The sequence below is a fragment of the Palaemon carinicauda genome, chromosome 30, assembly GCF_036898095.1.
Source record: "Palaemon carinicauda isolate YSFRI2023 chromosome 30, ASM3689809v2, whole genome shotgun sequence".
Classification (NCBI taxonomy): Eukaryota; Metazoa; Arthropoda; class Malacostraca; order Decapoda; family Palaemonidae; genus Palaemon; species Palaemon carinicauda.
The window spans coordinates 96515086-96530034 of NC_090754.1; the positions used below are offsets into that span (position 1 = coordinate 96515086).

The following is a 14949-nucleotide window of genomic DNA, read 5'->3' on the forward strand; positions in this document are numbered from 1 at the left end:
GGCAGTCTTGGGGATGTCTCCTTGTTCACAAAGCCAGTCGGATATTTCTGGGAAGGTGTCCTCGGGTATCGCCGCGAGAACATAATCCGCTTTGGTGGTTGAGCGAGTCACGCCCCTGATACGAAAGTGGACTTCAGCACGTTGAAACCAAGCGAACGCTTCTCCGCTAGCGAATGGTGAAAGTTTCAATGGGGCGGCTGCAGTGCCAACTGCCGGAGTAGAGTCAGCCTCCGTCATAGTACCAACGATGGAGGGGCGAGGGAGGTGGGGGTGGAAGGCAGTGGGAGCGAGTCGACTTCCGGGGTCACCAATGTGACGGCGCCGAGTAAGGGTGTGAACTCAAAGGCAGATTGGAAACGACTGAGTTATATTAATGTGGAACACTCTCCTTATATACAAAACCTCAAGGCAACAGGACAAAACAAGTTCACAAGACAGACAATATTTCAGAGGAAAAACCAGACAGGAATTTTCATGTTCGTTTTAGTGCGAGGGAGGAGTGAAGATACAAGCATAATATATACAAAAGGAATTATGTACAATTGTGTGAAACACGGTTGGTACAGACTTGTAGTGATGATGACTTAGACTATGAGGATTGGAAAAGTGAAAATGAAGAGCGGAGGGATTTTGATAGGTTTCCAGAAACTATCTTTGCTTACAGGCACCCATCTTGTGTTAGGTCACGGGGTTAGTGATGAAGACAAAGTTGAGGGCTCATGCTCCTCCAATATACTAGGCCGTATCATCCAAGATGATGGCTGGGCAGTAGAATCCACCTCACTACCTATGTATCCCTATTCTGCTACCTCAGATATGACCTTGCCTGTCCCCACCACTGTGCTTGGTTTCTTCCATTTAATTTTTTTTTTTTTTCGTACGAGCTGCTCTTATAATGATCTAATGGAAGAAGCCAATGACTATACTACCTATAGAAGGTATGAGCTGCAGAGGGAGTCAGTATATCTATGGTGTGTTTTAATGTCATTTGTATTGTCAGGTACCTAGGCATCATTATGTGAATGGGGATTGTTGGCTTGCCCTACCAAAGGATGTTCTTGGAAGGAAATAGAATTTACCCAATGATGGCCTTCTCGACAAAGATGTTATGCAGGTGTTTTGAGGAGAAATGGAAATACTTCCCTTCCTTTAACAAGTAGGCCATACCCAAGGATAATCAAATGTTAATTATAATTTTGAGTGTCAAGGAGTACATCCACGAAAAGAAATAGGAATCTCTATGTCCTTAAACAGCATCTGTCACATAAGAAAGATATGTTGAATTAGGAGTGAGAATAATTTCATCATCTTCTGGAAAGATAACAGGCCATTCACTCTGATAAGGAATGCATTATTCGTCTGCAAGTAGAGGATCAAATTCGGGGCAAGATTTCTTCTAAAGAAATGGTCATGGAGTGAACATATATCATGAAGCTGTACATCATCTATATGGGAGGAACATAGACCTATTCAACCGGCTGATAAATTTTTGTTCATTGTTGGGAGGTCCATTCATTGGACATAATGACAGTTCTCTACCGCCTCCAGGTTACACTTCTGAATGCATTTACGCTTTACGTAGAGAATGGTAAATATTGGAGAAAGCTCTCCCTTTGTGAATTCCTCAAAATGATTGCCAATTTCCTTCTGTACTGAAATTAAACTGTATCAAGAAATGTCGTTATCCAAAAACAGGCTGGGTCTTCATGGTGAAAATATTTGGCATAGGAGTTAGATCCAAAGAGCAAATACACTAATATTTCAATGCACTTTCTGCTATAGTGGTTCCCTTCCTCTAAATGACATCATGGGTGTCATTCTCAAAGACAGTTGCAACTAACAATGCTACATCATTACTGTCTACATCTTTTTCATCACACCATTTTGCTTACATAACACTTTACAAAACACATCATTTCCAGTCTCTCAGGTTATCATACAAAGGACAGACAGCTAACTATCACATCGTTCACAGAATTGGGATTGTATTTTGCAGGGATTCCTTTCATTATGAGATTTGATTGAGGGAAAGTATGTTAATTAGGAAAGCCTCTGGTGTGTGTCAGATCCCGATTAAAGGGCCTGTGTAAGGGAACATTAGCAGTGGCTTGCTAGTGCCGGTGTGTGCTACCATGTGCAAATCTGTCAGTATGTGTTGTTTTGCTGGGGCTTGTACGTCTGGAGGCATGGAGTAAATTTTCCCATAATGTGACATAGGTGCTGGAAATTGTCGGAGGAGGTTGCAGATGGACATAATTTGGCATGGACGACCAATGGGTTACCATACACCATTTCAGCTGCCAAGACATCCAGGGCATCTTTAGGAGTGGCCTCTAGTCCATGAAGGACCCAGAGAACCTGAGTAAACTATTTGGAGTCATTGCAGCTAGACATCAGAGCTACTTTCAGGGAGCTATGAAAACGTTCACCCAGTCCGTTGGCTTCAAGGTTATTGGTAGTTGTCTGATGAAGGATAATACCAAGGATATTCATTAATGATATCCACAACTGAGAGGTGAAAGTGGTACCTTATCAGAAGTAATATGCTCATGGATACCAGATCTTATTATCCACCCTAGGAGTAAGGCACATGTACACGATTCGGATGTTGCACTTCCAAAGCGTTGTATTCCAATCAAAGAGAATGGAATCCAATGTGTTTCTTGACAGGGCATCATCAATGGGATTCATTATCCCAGGGACGTGCTAAAGGATACAATTACATTCAGCCATGGCAGAGAGATGTCGGCGTTGACGGGCGGACAAGGCGCCTGACTGTCGAGTGAAGGCGTGCACCAGAGGCATGCGTTCCATCCGGATGATGAAGGGTGTACCTTCCAAGAAGTGGCGAAATTGACAGACAGCCAAGTGCATTGCCAGCAAATCGCGGTCAAAGATAGGTAGTAGGTTGGCCAGGGCACCAGCCACCCGTTGAGATACTACCGCTAGAGAATTATGGAGTCCTTTGACTGGCCAGAAAGTACTATATTGGATCCTTCTCTCTGGTTACGGTCTATTTTCCCTTTGCCTACACACACACCTCGAATAGTCTGGTCTATTCTTTACAGCATCTCCTCTGTCCTCATACACCTAACAACACTCAGATTACCAAACAATTCTTCATGACCCAAGGGGTTAACTACTGCACTATAATTGTTCAGTGGTTACTTTCCTTTTGGTAAGAGTAGAAGAGACTCTTTAGCTATGACAAACAGCTCTTCTAGGAGAAGCACTCTCCAAAATCAAACCATTGTTCTCTAGTCTTGGGTAGTGCCATAACCTCTGTACCATGGTCTTCCACTGTCTTGGGTTAGAGTTCTCTTGCTTGGGGGTACACTCGGGCACTATTCTATCTAATTTCTCTTCTTCTTGCTTTGTTAAAATTTTTATAGTTTATATAGGAAATATTTATTTTCATATTGTTACTGTTCTTAAAACATCTTATTTTTCTTTGTTTCCTTTCCTCACTGGGTTGTTTTCCCTGTTGGAGCCCCTGGGCTTATAGCTTCCTGTTTTTCCAACTAGGGTTGTAGCTTCGCAAGTAATAATAATAATAATAATAATAATAATAATAATAATGAAGAAGGCCACCTGCTCGAGGACTACTCCAATAGCAACGTCACTGGGATCAGTGGAAAAAAAGGAGAGGTGCATGTGGCATGGAAAAAGTGAGAGCAACAGTGGTTGATAGGGCATTCTTTGTGTTGCAGAAGGCCACTTCTTGAAGGGGACCCCACTCCAGTCTTTTGGCTTGCCCTTGAGGGAGGCGTAGAGAAGGGGCAAGAGTGGCAGTGATGGCTAGTAAGAAACGATGATAATAGCTGATTATGCCTAAGAATTCTTGAAGTGCTTTGATGGTCGAGGGTGTGGGTAAGTTTTGAACAGCTGCTACCTTCTCATGGAGGAGTGATGCGGTGCCCTAAGAACGATAATTCGTTGACATCAAAGGTACACTTGTCGTACTGAACAAGGCAGTTCTGTTATAGGCAGTCGAGCACTATTTGTAGATGACGGAGGTGTTCCCTTTTGGAGGAATAGAACACAAGTATGTTGTCCACATAACAGATACAGAAGGGGATGTCTCCTAAGGTGCCGTACACGAGACATTGAAAAGTGGCCCCAGCATTACGAAGGCCAAAACGGTAGTAATTGAAGGTGTGTGTACTGAAAGGGGTGGTGATGGTGGTCTTCAGGATGTCTTTTGGGTTAATGGGTACCTGATAATACCCCTTCTGGATGTCAAGCATGGAGAAAACCTTCGCTTTGTGCAAGTGGGAGGTCACGTCAGCAATGTTAGGGAGCAGGTAGTGATCTGGATCTGTCTGCATGTTCAGGCGCCTGTGATCCCCACAAAGACGCAGCGAGTCATCTTTCTTCAGGACTATGTGCAAGGCTGACGACCATGGGCTTGACGGCGGCCCATTTCTTTCATTTTGGCAAACGTTTGTTTAGCGGCTGCCGAATGATCTGGTACCAAACATCTGAATCTGGTGAACACTGTGGGGCCTGTCATCTTGATATGGTGATATATACCATGTTGGGCAGGAACCGTGGGTGTTTGACGAAGTTCTGAACAGAAAATTCTGGGTACGATGCGAGGAGGTGGGCATAGCCATCCATGGATACAGGATGTGGACAGGGAGGTTGGAGGGGGTGGAATAGACAGGCATTAAAGAGTCTGAATCCGTGTTGACTAACTGTCAGTGAGCTACATCGACCAGGAGGTGGAAGTGTGAGAGAAAGTCGGCACCAAGGATTGGCAATGTAACATTAGCAATGAGAAACTTCCAAATATATCTAGCGCTTCCAAAAGATAATGGGAGGATTTCATAACTGTGGGCAGGTATCACAGATCCGTTGTCAGCTACCAGGCGGATGTCTGCAGACCTAGACAGACTATGTTGGGTCCTGGAGAGAGGCCTTGGCAGAAGAGAACGGTAAGCACCCGTGTCTACCAAAAATCGCATGCCCATACCTGAATCATGTAAAAAGAAAAGATTAGTGACAGGGGAGGCCACAGCCGCAATCGATGGCCTACTTATACGTCTTCCGGCCACTGACAGCCATTCACACATTTTTTTGCAGCAGCCCCAAATTTGGAGTGGCATAACTGCAGCCGAAGGGCGTCATGAAGAGGCTGGAGAGGTCGTTGGTTGGGGCGTAAGCAAGGGGTTGTATATGTGGGTGGTGGGCAACTTTGTCTCCGCTCCGGCATGTTACATGGTGGGCGTCTGTGTCCTACCGCAGTCACATCGAACTCTGTCGATATTGAATAGGTGTCCACTTTGTCAAGAGGGGAGGCATTGATGGAGGTCTGGAAGGTGGTGAAGTAGCTGTCCATAAGGACATTGACTTTGGTCATCAGGTCCTTCAAGGCAATATATCGATATCGAGGATAGCAGCACGTTTAGGTTAGGGTAGGCTCCATAACCAAAGGGCACAAAGTAGATTCCCTTCAAGAACAGAGCTGTCTACGGCAGGTTGTAAGCGAGCAATACTGATCTGCTATTATAGATAAATTAGGTGTAAGTTCTAATGTACAATTTACGCTCAGGATTGGAGAATAATTGGTCCTGGAATACAATGCTTGAGGAAATAGGAAAATCATAAATTGTTTCATACGGACATCACAGGCATCATCGTATAATGGTAATTTGAGAGAAAAGGTAAATCATGCAACATTGATTGGTAAATTAAGTGCATTAGGAGAGGAAGTTGGATTCCTTATCAAGGGGTGAATAAGACATAGCCATTCCAAGAGAAAAGGAGGGAGTCCTATGGCTGGTCATTATTTGGACTGACAGTGTATTGGAGATTGGGTAAAACACAAAACAGAGAGAGAGAGATAATGAAAATAAACCATAGAATATTATAAATAAAAATAGAAAAGGTAAATGGAAATAAATCCTAAAGATTAATTTTCACATAAGTATTGAAATAGTAGATTTTATTTATGGAATCTAATTCGTTCTGTATATTTTGTAACCTTTTGTATTGTAGAATAAAATAATGATTATTCCAGGTGTTATTATTAGCGTTATATCTACTATTGTCCTCATCGGTCTGGTTGCCCTTTTAGTCTGGAGAATAACAGCTAGTATTCATGATAGGCGTGAATACCAGAAATTCATTTTGGAGCAAAGAGATGCTAAATGGAGTACAGTAAGTATTAGTTTTTAGTTATGTTGGTATTTTCTTATAGATGTAGACTATAGAGTGACTAGAACAATATTTTCCACAATTCATTTGTAAATGAATGGACCAAAAATAATTTTTCTACTACTAGATAATCTACAGCTATATGAAATATTAATATTATGCATTATTGGAACTATGATTAATAGGTGTATTTTTTTTTATTCAAGAATTATTAGTATACTGGACTTGTGGCACTACATTTTTCTGTATCATTGCTTGTTTTAAATAATTAATATAGGTATTTAGAAACTATTGTTTGACTTTTTTACTGATATTGCCAAGACATGATTATTTTACCCCTTGGTAGCCATTTAGCAAGTGGACCTACATTTCAATCCAAATTTGTTTTAAATCCACGCCATCTTTTTACCAGTTTATGTATACAAATTAGATGTACGGTATAATCAGAAAAAATTATTTCAAGCTCCTCAAGCTCTTCACTTGTGTACTGGAAATTAACTTTCCAATTTATAATGTTCTCCTTTGCCTACTGGAAGTTTTTTTTTTTTTTTATTATCTGAGCTTTTTGCACCCTTTGACCATTTACGGACTGCAGAATATTTTTTTGTTTTGTAAGCATATAATGTAGGTTTTTTTTCATGTTAGATACGTTACTAGTATTTCCTGGAACATCATATGACAGGAAAACATTATCATCATTTACCTTTAAAATCGTTTAGGCAGCCAATTAATATAGTTAACCACTGTGTGAAATTTAAATATTGAAAGTTGATAGAGCTTATTTATCTACTTCCATTATCAGTATGATAATCCATAATCACTTATTCACTAAATACAGGATGGTTCTGGCGAGGCAAAGCTTTTAGGTTTTTCATCAGGCATCACCCACATTTCTTCTTCTTCTTCTTCTTCTTCTTCTTCTTCTTATTATTATTATTATTATTATTATTATTATTATTATTATTATTATTATTATTATTATTATTATTATTATTATCTAGTTGGAAAAGTAAGATGCTACAAGCCCAAGGGCTCCAACAATGAAAGCAGTCTGTGCACAAATTAAATAACAAATCAAATATATATGATAAATTATCTAAAGAAAATAAAGTATATTCAAATTAATAAGAATATTCAAATTAATAAGAATATTCAAATAGATCAGTCATACATAAACTATGATAATAGACTTATGTCAGACTGCTCAATGAAAAAAGGTATATTCAACAAGTTTGAATTTCTAAAGTTCCATCGATCAACCGTCAGATTAGAAGGTAAATTCACTATTTGGTCACAGCTGGAATAGAACTCCTAGAATACTTTGTAGTATAGATGGTTATGCTAGAGAAGCAAGATTGTTAGAATTAACTTCATACCTAGTACTACATAGAGGATTGTATAGTCTGGGAAAATCTGAATGCGAAGTATGGTCAGATATATATATATATATATATATATATATATATATATATATATATATATATATATATATATATATATATATATATATATATATATATATATATATATATAAACTTATGCGACAGGCACAGATAACTAAGTGGACGATGGTGCCGTAAATCAATATCCAGACTAGGGATGAAGAATTTATTAGAGGGAGTTTTTATCCAACAAATTATGATGACATTGAGCACAAAAAAAAATCTTTAAAAAACTTTCCCAATATGCCAATTTATCTTTTTTTTCTAATTGAAGAAACAACAGGATGTGTTTCTTAGGAGTAAATATGGGGTGTGGGCGACCTTTATTCTTAGCATGAAATGTTTATCTAGAATCAAGATGAGCCAGTCCATCGTGCAAGTAGGCTACAAAATATACAGTAGATGGGATTAGCCACTTCCGAAGGCCTGAGAAAACTATCTAATTATTTCAAAGAGGCATTGTCCCCTTGATGCTTTGTCCTTATATAAACTGTCAATCCTTTATATGTAACAGTACATTCAAGCTGTTCTACAAGCATGATGAAAAATCTATATTAAAAGCTAACTCCAGCCAGGTGTCTTGCGAGCACTGTTTTACTAAATCACAGTATGATAAGCTCATCAGACTGCTCTCCTAGACAGGTAATACCTCATTTACACATTTACTGGAAATATGCTTAGGAATTGATCCAAAGAGACATTGTCAGTTTAATACCTTGTCCTTATATATACACTGTTAATCCTTTATATATAATAGTCCATTAAACTAGTTTTGCATGGAAGGTGAAAATCAATTTAAAGTTTACGTCAGAGGCCCTTTAAGCACTGTTGTGACGTGATGATATGAATATTATATTATGATTTTTATCAGATTGTTTACTTCGAAAGAAAATACTATTAACAGTGAAGTTTAAGTCCGAGATGGATAGGGCTGCCATAGCTAATAAATCCGCAAAAGAAGTTAAATAATGGAACCTGAGGAGCAAAAAATTAAAATTTCACTCGTTTAATCTTTCTTCATTCTCCTGCAAGACCAATTTCTAGAGGCACCATGTTATTTTCATAGAATAAGATCAGTTATGGAAATTTCAATACTGGCTGCATTTTCTGTTGCTGACCGTAATACTATACAATATTTTGCAATTATTCAAGAAAGGTCTCTGATTTTTACCCATCTTTACCTCCATGTTACTCTTAAATTAAATGCCTGCCATTAATTTTTCTAGGTATATAACCATCTTTTGTTAATAAGCATCCTAGGTAAGGAATGTGTTAATCTTTTAAATGAGCAGTGCTAAAGTAATGCATACAAGTTCCTCTCCATACGTTTAACACTGCTTTAGCAAAAGCTTTTATCAATTACATTGCTTTAATAAAAGCTGCTATTAATGATATATACTGTTTTTTTTTTCAGAGTGATAATCCTTTGTACAAGAAAGCTACAACATCTGTTCAAAATCCTTTGTTTGGTGTTAACAATTGAAAGTGGCCTCACAATACTGCAATGGTAGGTAATCATATCCTAGGTAAAAATTTTCTTGCACACAGCAAAATGGAATATCATCAGTCCACTTGTACAGCAATTTTATATTTGAACACTTGAAAGAGGATATTCAGTTAACTTTAGGCCAAGAAGATGCCCGCTTACATAAATTGAAAATTCTAAAAATCTCCTGAATGTAAACAATAGATTTCCATATGTACTATTTTATTCATACCAGACTTAGGCCTACGTTTACTGTAGGAAGAATTAAACGAAAACTTGCTGATAATAAGTTTGAGCAGCATCTAAATAACAACATATGTACCAAAGTTTCATTCACAAATCAGTAGCATGTTTATTAGGCTTGTATTTACTTTTATTAGCTTTACTATTAACCTATATATTTTTTGAGATTTTACTTTTGCATTTCTAATGAAATACTGATAATAAATTCTGGTTTTTGCTATTATAATTTAGATTTGCACTTCATAACATGTTTCTCTTAAATACTCTTCGGAAATATTCCCGCTCTCGACCAAGAGAACTTTAATCTAAGACAGTGGAAGGCCATGGTGCAGAGGCTATGGCACTACCCAAGAATAGATAACATTGGTTTGATTTTGGAGTGGCCTTCTCCTAGAAGAGCTGCTTACCATAGCTAAAGAGTCTCTTCTACCCTTACCAAGAGGAACGTAGCCACAGAACAATTACATGGCGAAGGAGAATTGTTTGGTAATCTTAGTGTTGTCAGGTGTATGAGGACAGAGGAGAATGTGGAAGAGTAGGCCAAACTATTAGGTGTATGTATAGTCAATGACAAAATGAGCTGTAACCAGAGAGAGGGATCCAATGTAATACTGTCTGGCCAGTCAAAGGGCCCAATAACTCTCTAGTGGTAGTATCTCAACAGGTGGATGGTGCCCAGGTGAATCTACTACCTATTAAAGTAAGAGGGTATGTACCGGAAACAAACCTCTTTAATTAGACCAATCGAAACTAACACACCTGATACTTGCTGCCATTACCTGTGCTCCGTTGTCATGAGAATGTGTGAGGCACCAGTTTGGTGATAACTGAGAGGCTAGGTGAATGCAACTAAACTTTATAAGATAGACAACGAGCTTAAATGCCAGGATTTGAGAGCAGGAACATCACAAAAAATCAAACAAAATTAAACATGAGCTATCAGGTTTATACAAGAGTGTTTATTAACAGTGCAGGGAAGAGCGACTAATAAAATGTAAAGCAAAACTGTTACAGTGTATGTACGAGAGTGTGTATGAAACACTTGCGGTACATGCCCCCCCCCCCCTAAAAATGTGTAGGCAAAGACAAAAGGAGCTGTAACCAGAGAGAAAGATCCAATGTAATACTTCCCGGCCAGTCAAAGTGCCCAATAACTCTGGAACAGTAGTATCTCAACGGGTAGCTGGTGTCCTGGTTAACCTAATACCTATTAAAGTAAGAGGATATGTACCGGAAAGAACTTTCTTCAATTACACCAATCAAAACTAACCCGCTACTTGCGCCCATTACCTATGCTCCATTGTCATGAGAGTGTGCAAGGCACCAGTTTGGTGATAACTGAGAGGTGAGGTGAATACAACTAAACTTCATTAAATAGACATTGAGCTTCAATACCAGGACTTGTGAGCAAAAACGTCACAGAAATTCAAACAAAATTAAACATGAGCTACAGGTTTATACAGGTTTGTTTATTAACAGTGCAGGGAAGAATGACCTTTTTAGTGTACGTGATTGTGTACAAAGCCCTTGCAGTACATGGCTTCCCCCTTAAAAATGTGTAGGCAAGGACAAAAGGAGCTGTAACCAGAGAGAGGGATCCAATGTAATACTGTCTGGCCAATAAAGTGCCCAATAGCTCTTGAGCAGTAGTATCTCAACGGGCAGCTAGTGCCCTGGTCAACCTATTACCTATTAATGTAAGAGATTATGTACGGGAAAGAACCCTCTTCAATTAGACCAATCAAAACTAACACACCTTCTACTTGCTGCCGTTACCTGTGCTATATTGTCATGAGAGTATGCAAGGCACCAGTTTGGTTATAACTGAGAGGTGAGGTGAATGCATCTAAACTTTATTGAATAGACATTGAGTTTAAATACCGGGACTTACAAGCAATAATATCACAAAAATTCAAACAAAATTAAATATGACCCACAAGGTTTATACAGGATGGTTTATTAATAGTGGAGGGATGAGTGATTAATAAGATAAAAAACAAAACAGTTGCAGTGTATGAGACCATGTATGAAACACTTGCGGTACATGACTTCCTCCCTAAAAAGATATACATGTGAAATAGGGTGCCCTATTCTTGGGAGGCATAATATAGGTAGGTCATCTAGCAGGAGATATGCAAGTTTTTGGGGATTAATGGGGATGTTGATGAGTAAAACCTTCGGCGTATGACAAACCACAATGAAAAGGCCTTATAAGCGGCAATAGCAATGTTGCTTAGCTGGAGGCTTGTAAGTAGGGTGGCATGGAGTAAATTTTCCCATAATGTGACTTAGGCACTGGATATTGTTGGAGGAGGTTGCAGATGGTAAAAATTTGGTAGTGACGACCAATGGGTCACCATACACCATTTTCTGATGACGGGATATCTAGGGCGTCTTTAGGAGTGGTCCTTAGTCTTAGGAAGACCAAGAGACGTTGGGTAAACCAATAGGAGTTCTCGGGAGGGACATCAATTCTGCTTTGAGGGTGCGATGCAAACGTTCAACCGTTCCATCATTATTATTATTATTATTATTATTATTATTATTATTGTTATTATTATTATTACTTGCTAAGATACAACCTTAGCTGGAAAAACAGAATGCTATAAGCCTGGGGGCTCCAACTGGAAAATAGCTCAGTGAGGAAAGGAATTAAGGAAACTACAAGAAACTTAATTAAAAATTAAGATAAAATATTTTAAGAACAGTAACAACATTAAAATGAATATCTATATATAAACTGTAAAAACTTTTTAAAAAAAAGGAAGATAGATAAGATAGAATATGGTGTCCACGTGTACCCTCAAGCAAAAGAACTCTACCCCAGGACAGTGAAAGACCATGGTACAGAAGCTATGGCACTACCCAAGACCGGAGAACAATGGTTTCATTTTGGAGTGTCCTTCTCCTAGAAGAGCTGCTCACCATAGCTGAATAGTGTCTTCTACCCTTACCAAGATGAAAGTAGCCACTGAAAAATTACATTGCAGTAGTTAACCCCTTGAGCGAGGAAGAATTGTTTCGTAATCTCAGTGTTGTCAGGTGTATGAAGACAGAGGAGAATATGTAAAGAATAGACCAGACTATTTTATGTAAAATAAAAACGAGCTGTAAACTAAGAGGAGGATCCAATGGGTGACTGGTGCCTTGGCCAACCTACTATAGCAGAGTTGTAGGTGATGACTGATGTAGGGTGATTCCCAGGAGATTCACTATTGATGTCCACAATTGAGAGGTGAAAGTGGTACCCCTGTCTAAAGTAATATGCTCAGGGATACCAAATTTCGCGATCCATCCTGAGAGTAAGGCAGATGTACATGAGGCAGATGTTGCAGTTTCCAGGGGAATGACTTAAGGCCAACAAGTGGAGGGGTTGATGATGGTAAACATGTTATGTGGTTATGGGCTCTACTAAGTTGACATGAGTATTGGCAAAATGATGGTGAGGTTGAGGAAAGATGACCACTGCTAAATCTGTATGTCAATGTACTTTTGAAGTTTGGCATGAAGTACAGGCGAGGACCCAATCCCTAGCATCCTTAGTAATTCCGTGCCAAATGTATTTCGTCTTCAGTAGCTGTGTAGTAGATCAGAGTGAGGGATGTGAAAGGCCATGAATTAAATAAAAAACCTGTCTGCACATGGGAGCAGGTATCTACAGTGTATGTCTATCAGTACTGACATCACAGAGGAGGGTGGTGTTGGAGTCATCAAGGGGGATGTCTTCTCAATGGAGGATGTGCAGGATCTCCCACATGCTTGGTACTCTGGATCTTTTCGTTAGGCTTCTGCTAAGGCATTGTAATCCAATACCGGGTGAATGGCGGCCAATGTGTTTATTGACCAGTTATCTGCAACAGTATTTACTTTTCTAGGGACGTGTTGAAGGGTGCAATTGTATTCAGCCATTGCAGAGAGATGTTGGCGTTGATGGACAGACCAAAAAGTCGGGCTGTTAATTGAAGGCGTGCATCAGGGGCATGTGGTCCGTGTGAATAACAAAATGTGTACCTTCCAATAAGTGGCTAAAGTGGCGGACAGCCAAGTGAACTGCCACCAATTAGTGGTCGAAGGCAGACTACCTGGTTTCCAACTTGGACAGTTTTCTATTGAAGAAGGCCAATGGGCAGGGCTAACCCTTGGCCACCTGTTCAACTACTGCACCAATAGCGACGTCACTAGCATTGGTGGAAAGAAGGAGAGGTGCATGTAGAAAAAGGAAAGTGAGAGCAGCAGCGGTTGATGGGGCCCTCTTTGCATTGCATAAGGCCGCTTCTTGAAGGGGACCCCACTTCAGGTCTTTTGGCTTGTCCTTGAGGGAGGTGTAGACGGGGCCAAGAGTGGCGGCAATGGCTGTCAGGAAACAATGATAATAGTTGATAATGCCTAAGAAGTTTTGCAGTGCTTTGATGGTCGCGGGCATGGAGAAGGCACCAAAGAAATACTTGTCGTACCGGATTACAAGCCTGCTCTACTGTAAGCAGTTAAGCACGATGCGTAGGTAACGGAGGTGTTCTTCTTTGTAGGAAGAGAACATAAGTATGTCGTCCAGGTAACATATACAGAAGGAAAGGTCCCCAAAGATGCCATCCATGAGGCCTTGAAACGTGGCCCTAGCATTACGAAGGCCCAAATATGAGTAGTTGAAGGTGTATGTACCAAAGATTGTGGTGATGGCAGTCTTGGGGATGTCTTCTGGGGTCATAGGTACCTGATAATACCCCTTCAGGAGGTCGAGCAGGGAGAAAACCTTTGCTTTGTGCACATAGGAGGTCCTGTTGGTGATGTATGGGAGTGGTTAGTTATCTGGTTCAGTCTGCACATTAAGGCCCCTGTAATCCCTACATGGACACAGAGAGGCATCTTTCTTCAGGATGATGTGTAAGGGTGATGACCATGGGCTTGAGGCCTTTTGGCAAAGGCCCATTTCTTTCATTTCGACTAACTTTTGTTTAGCGGCTGCCAAACAATCCAGTGCCAGACGCCTGAATCTGGCAAACACTGTGGCCCCAATTGCCTTGATATGGTGATAAATACCATGTTTGGTGGGAACCGTTAGCGATTGGCGAAGTTTTGGATGGAAAGCTTCTAGGTACAACATAAGAAAGTGGGCGTGTGTTTCCGTGGGTGCACTGATGTAGAGAGCCAGGTTGGAGGGGGCGGGATGGAGAGTATCAAGGAGTACGAATCTGAGTTGACTAACCAACAGTGAGCGACATCAACCTGGGACTGGAAATGTGAGAGAAAATCTGCACCAAGGATTGGCAATGTAACGTCAGCAACAAAAAACTTACAATTATATATGGTGCTTCCAAATGATAATGTGAGGGTTTCATAACTGTGGGTGGGTATCCATTAGCAGCTACCAGACAGACATTGGCAGACTTAGACTACGTCATTTCCTGGAGAGTGGCCTTGGCAGAAGTGTACGACAAGCACCCGTGTCTACCAAAAATCAAACGCCTGTAACTGCATCATGTAAAAAGAAAAGATTAGTGACAGGGGAGGCCACCGCTACTTAACACGATTTTTGGCTACTGGTAACCATTCATACATTTCTTTGCAGCAGACCAGAATCTGGAGTGCTAGTAGCATAAATGTGGCCGATGGGCATCAGTA

General features: G+C 40.1%; 1 protein-coding gene across 2 annotated transcripts in view; it reads left to right on the forward strand.

Annotated features, from left to right (window-relative positions):
* Positions 1–14949, forward strand: part of LOC137623357 (integrin beta-PS-like) — a 1240954-nt gene that overhangs the window by 1209157 nt on the left and 16848 nt on the right. For both annotated transcript variants that reach the window (XM_068354187.1, XM_068354188.1), the window contains 2 exons: positions 6023–6162; positions 9016–9108. In XM_068354187.1, coding sequence (XP_068210288.1) covers positions 6023–6162; positions 9016–9084 — 209 coding nt within the window. In that variant the 3' untranslated portion in view covers positions 9085–9108. The remainder of the gene's footprint in view (positions 1–6022; positions 6163–9015; positions 9109–14949) is intronic.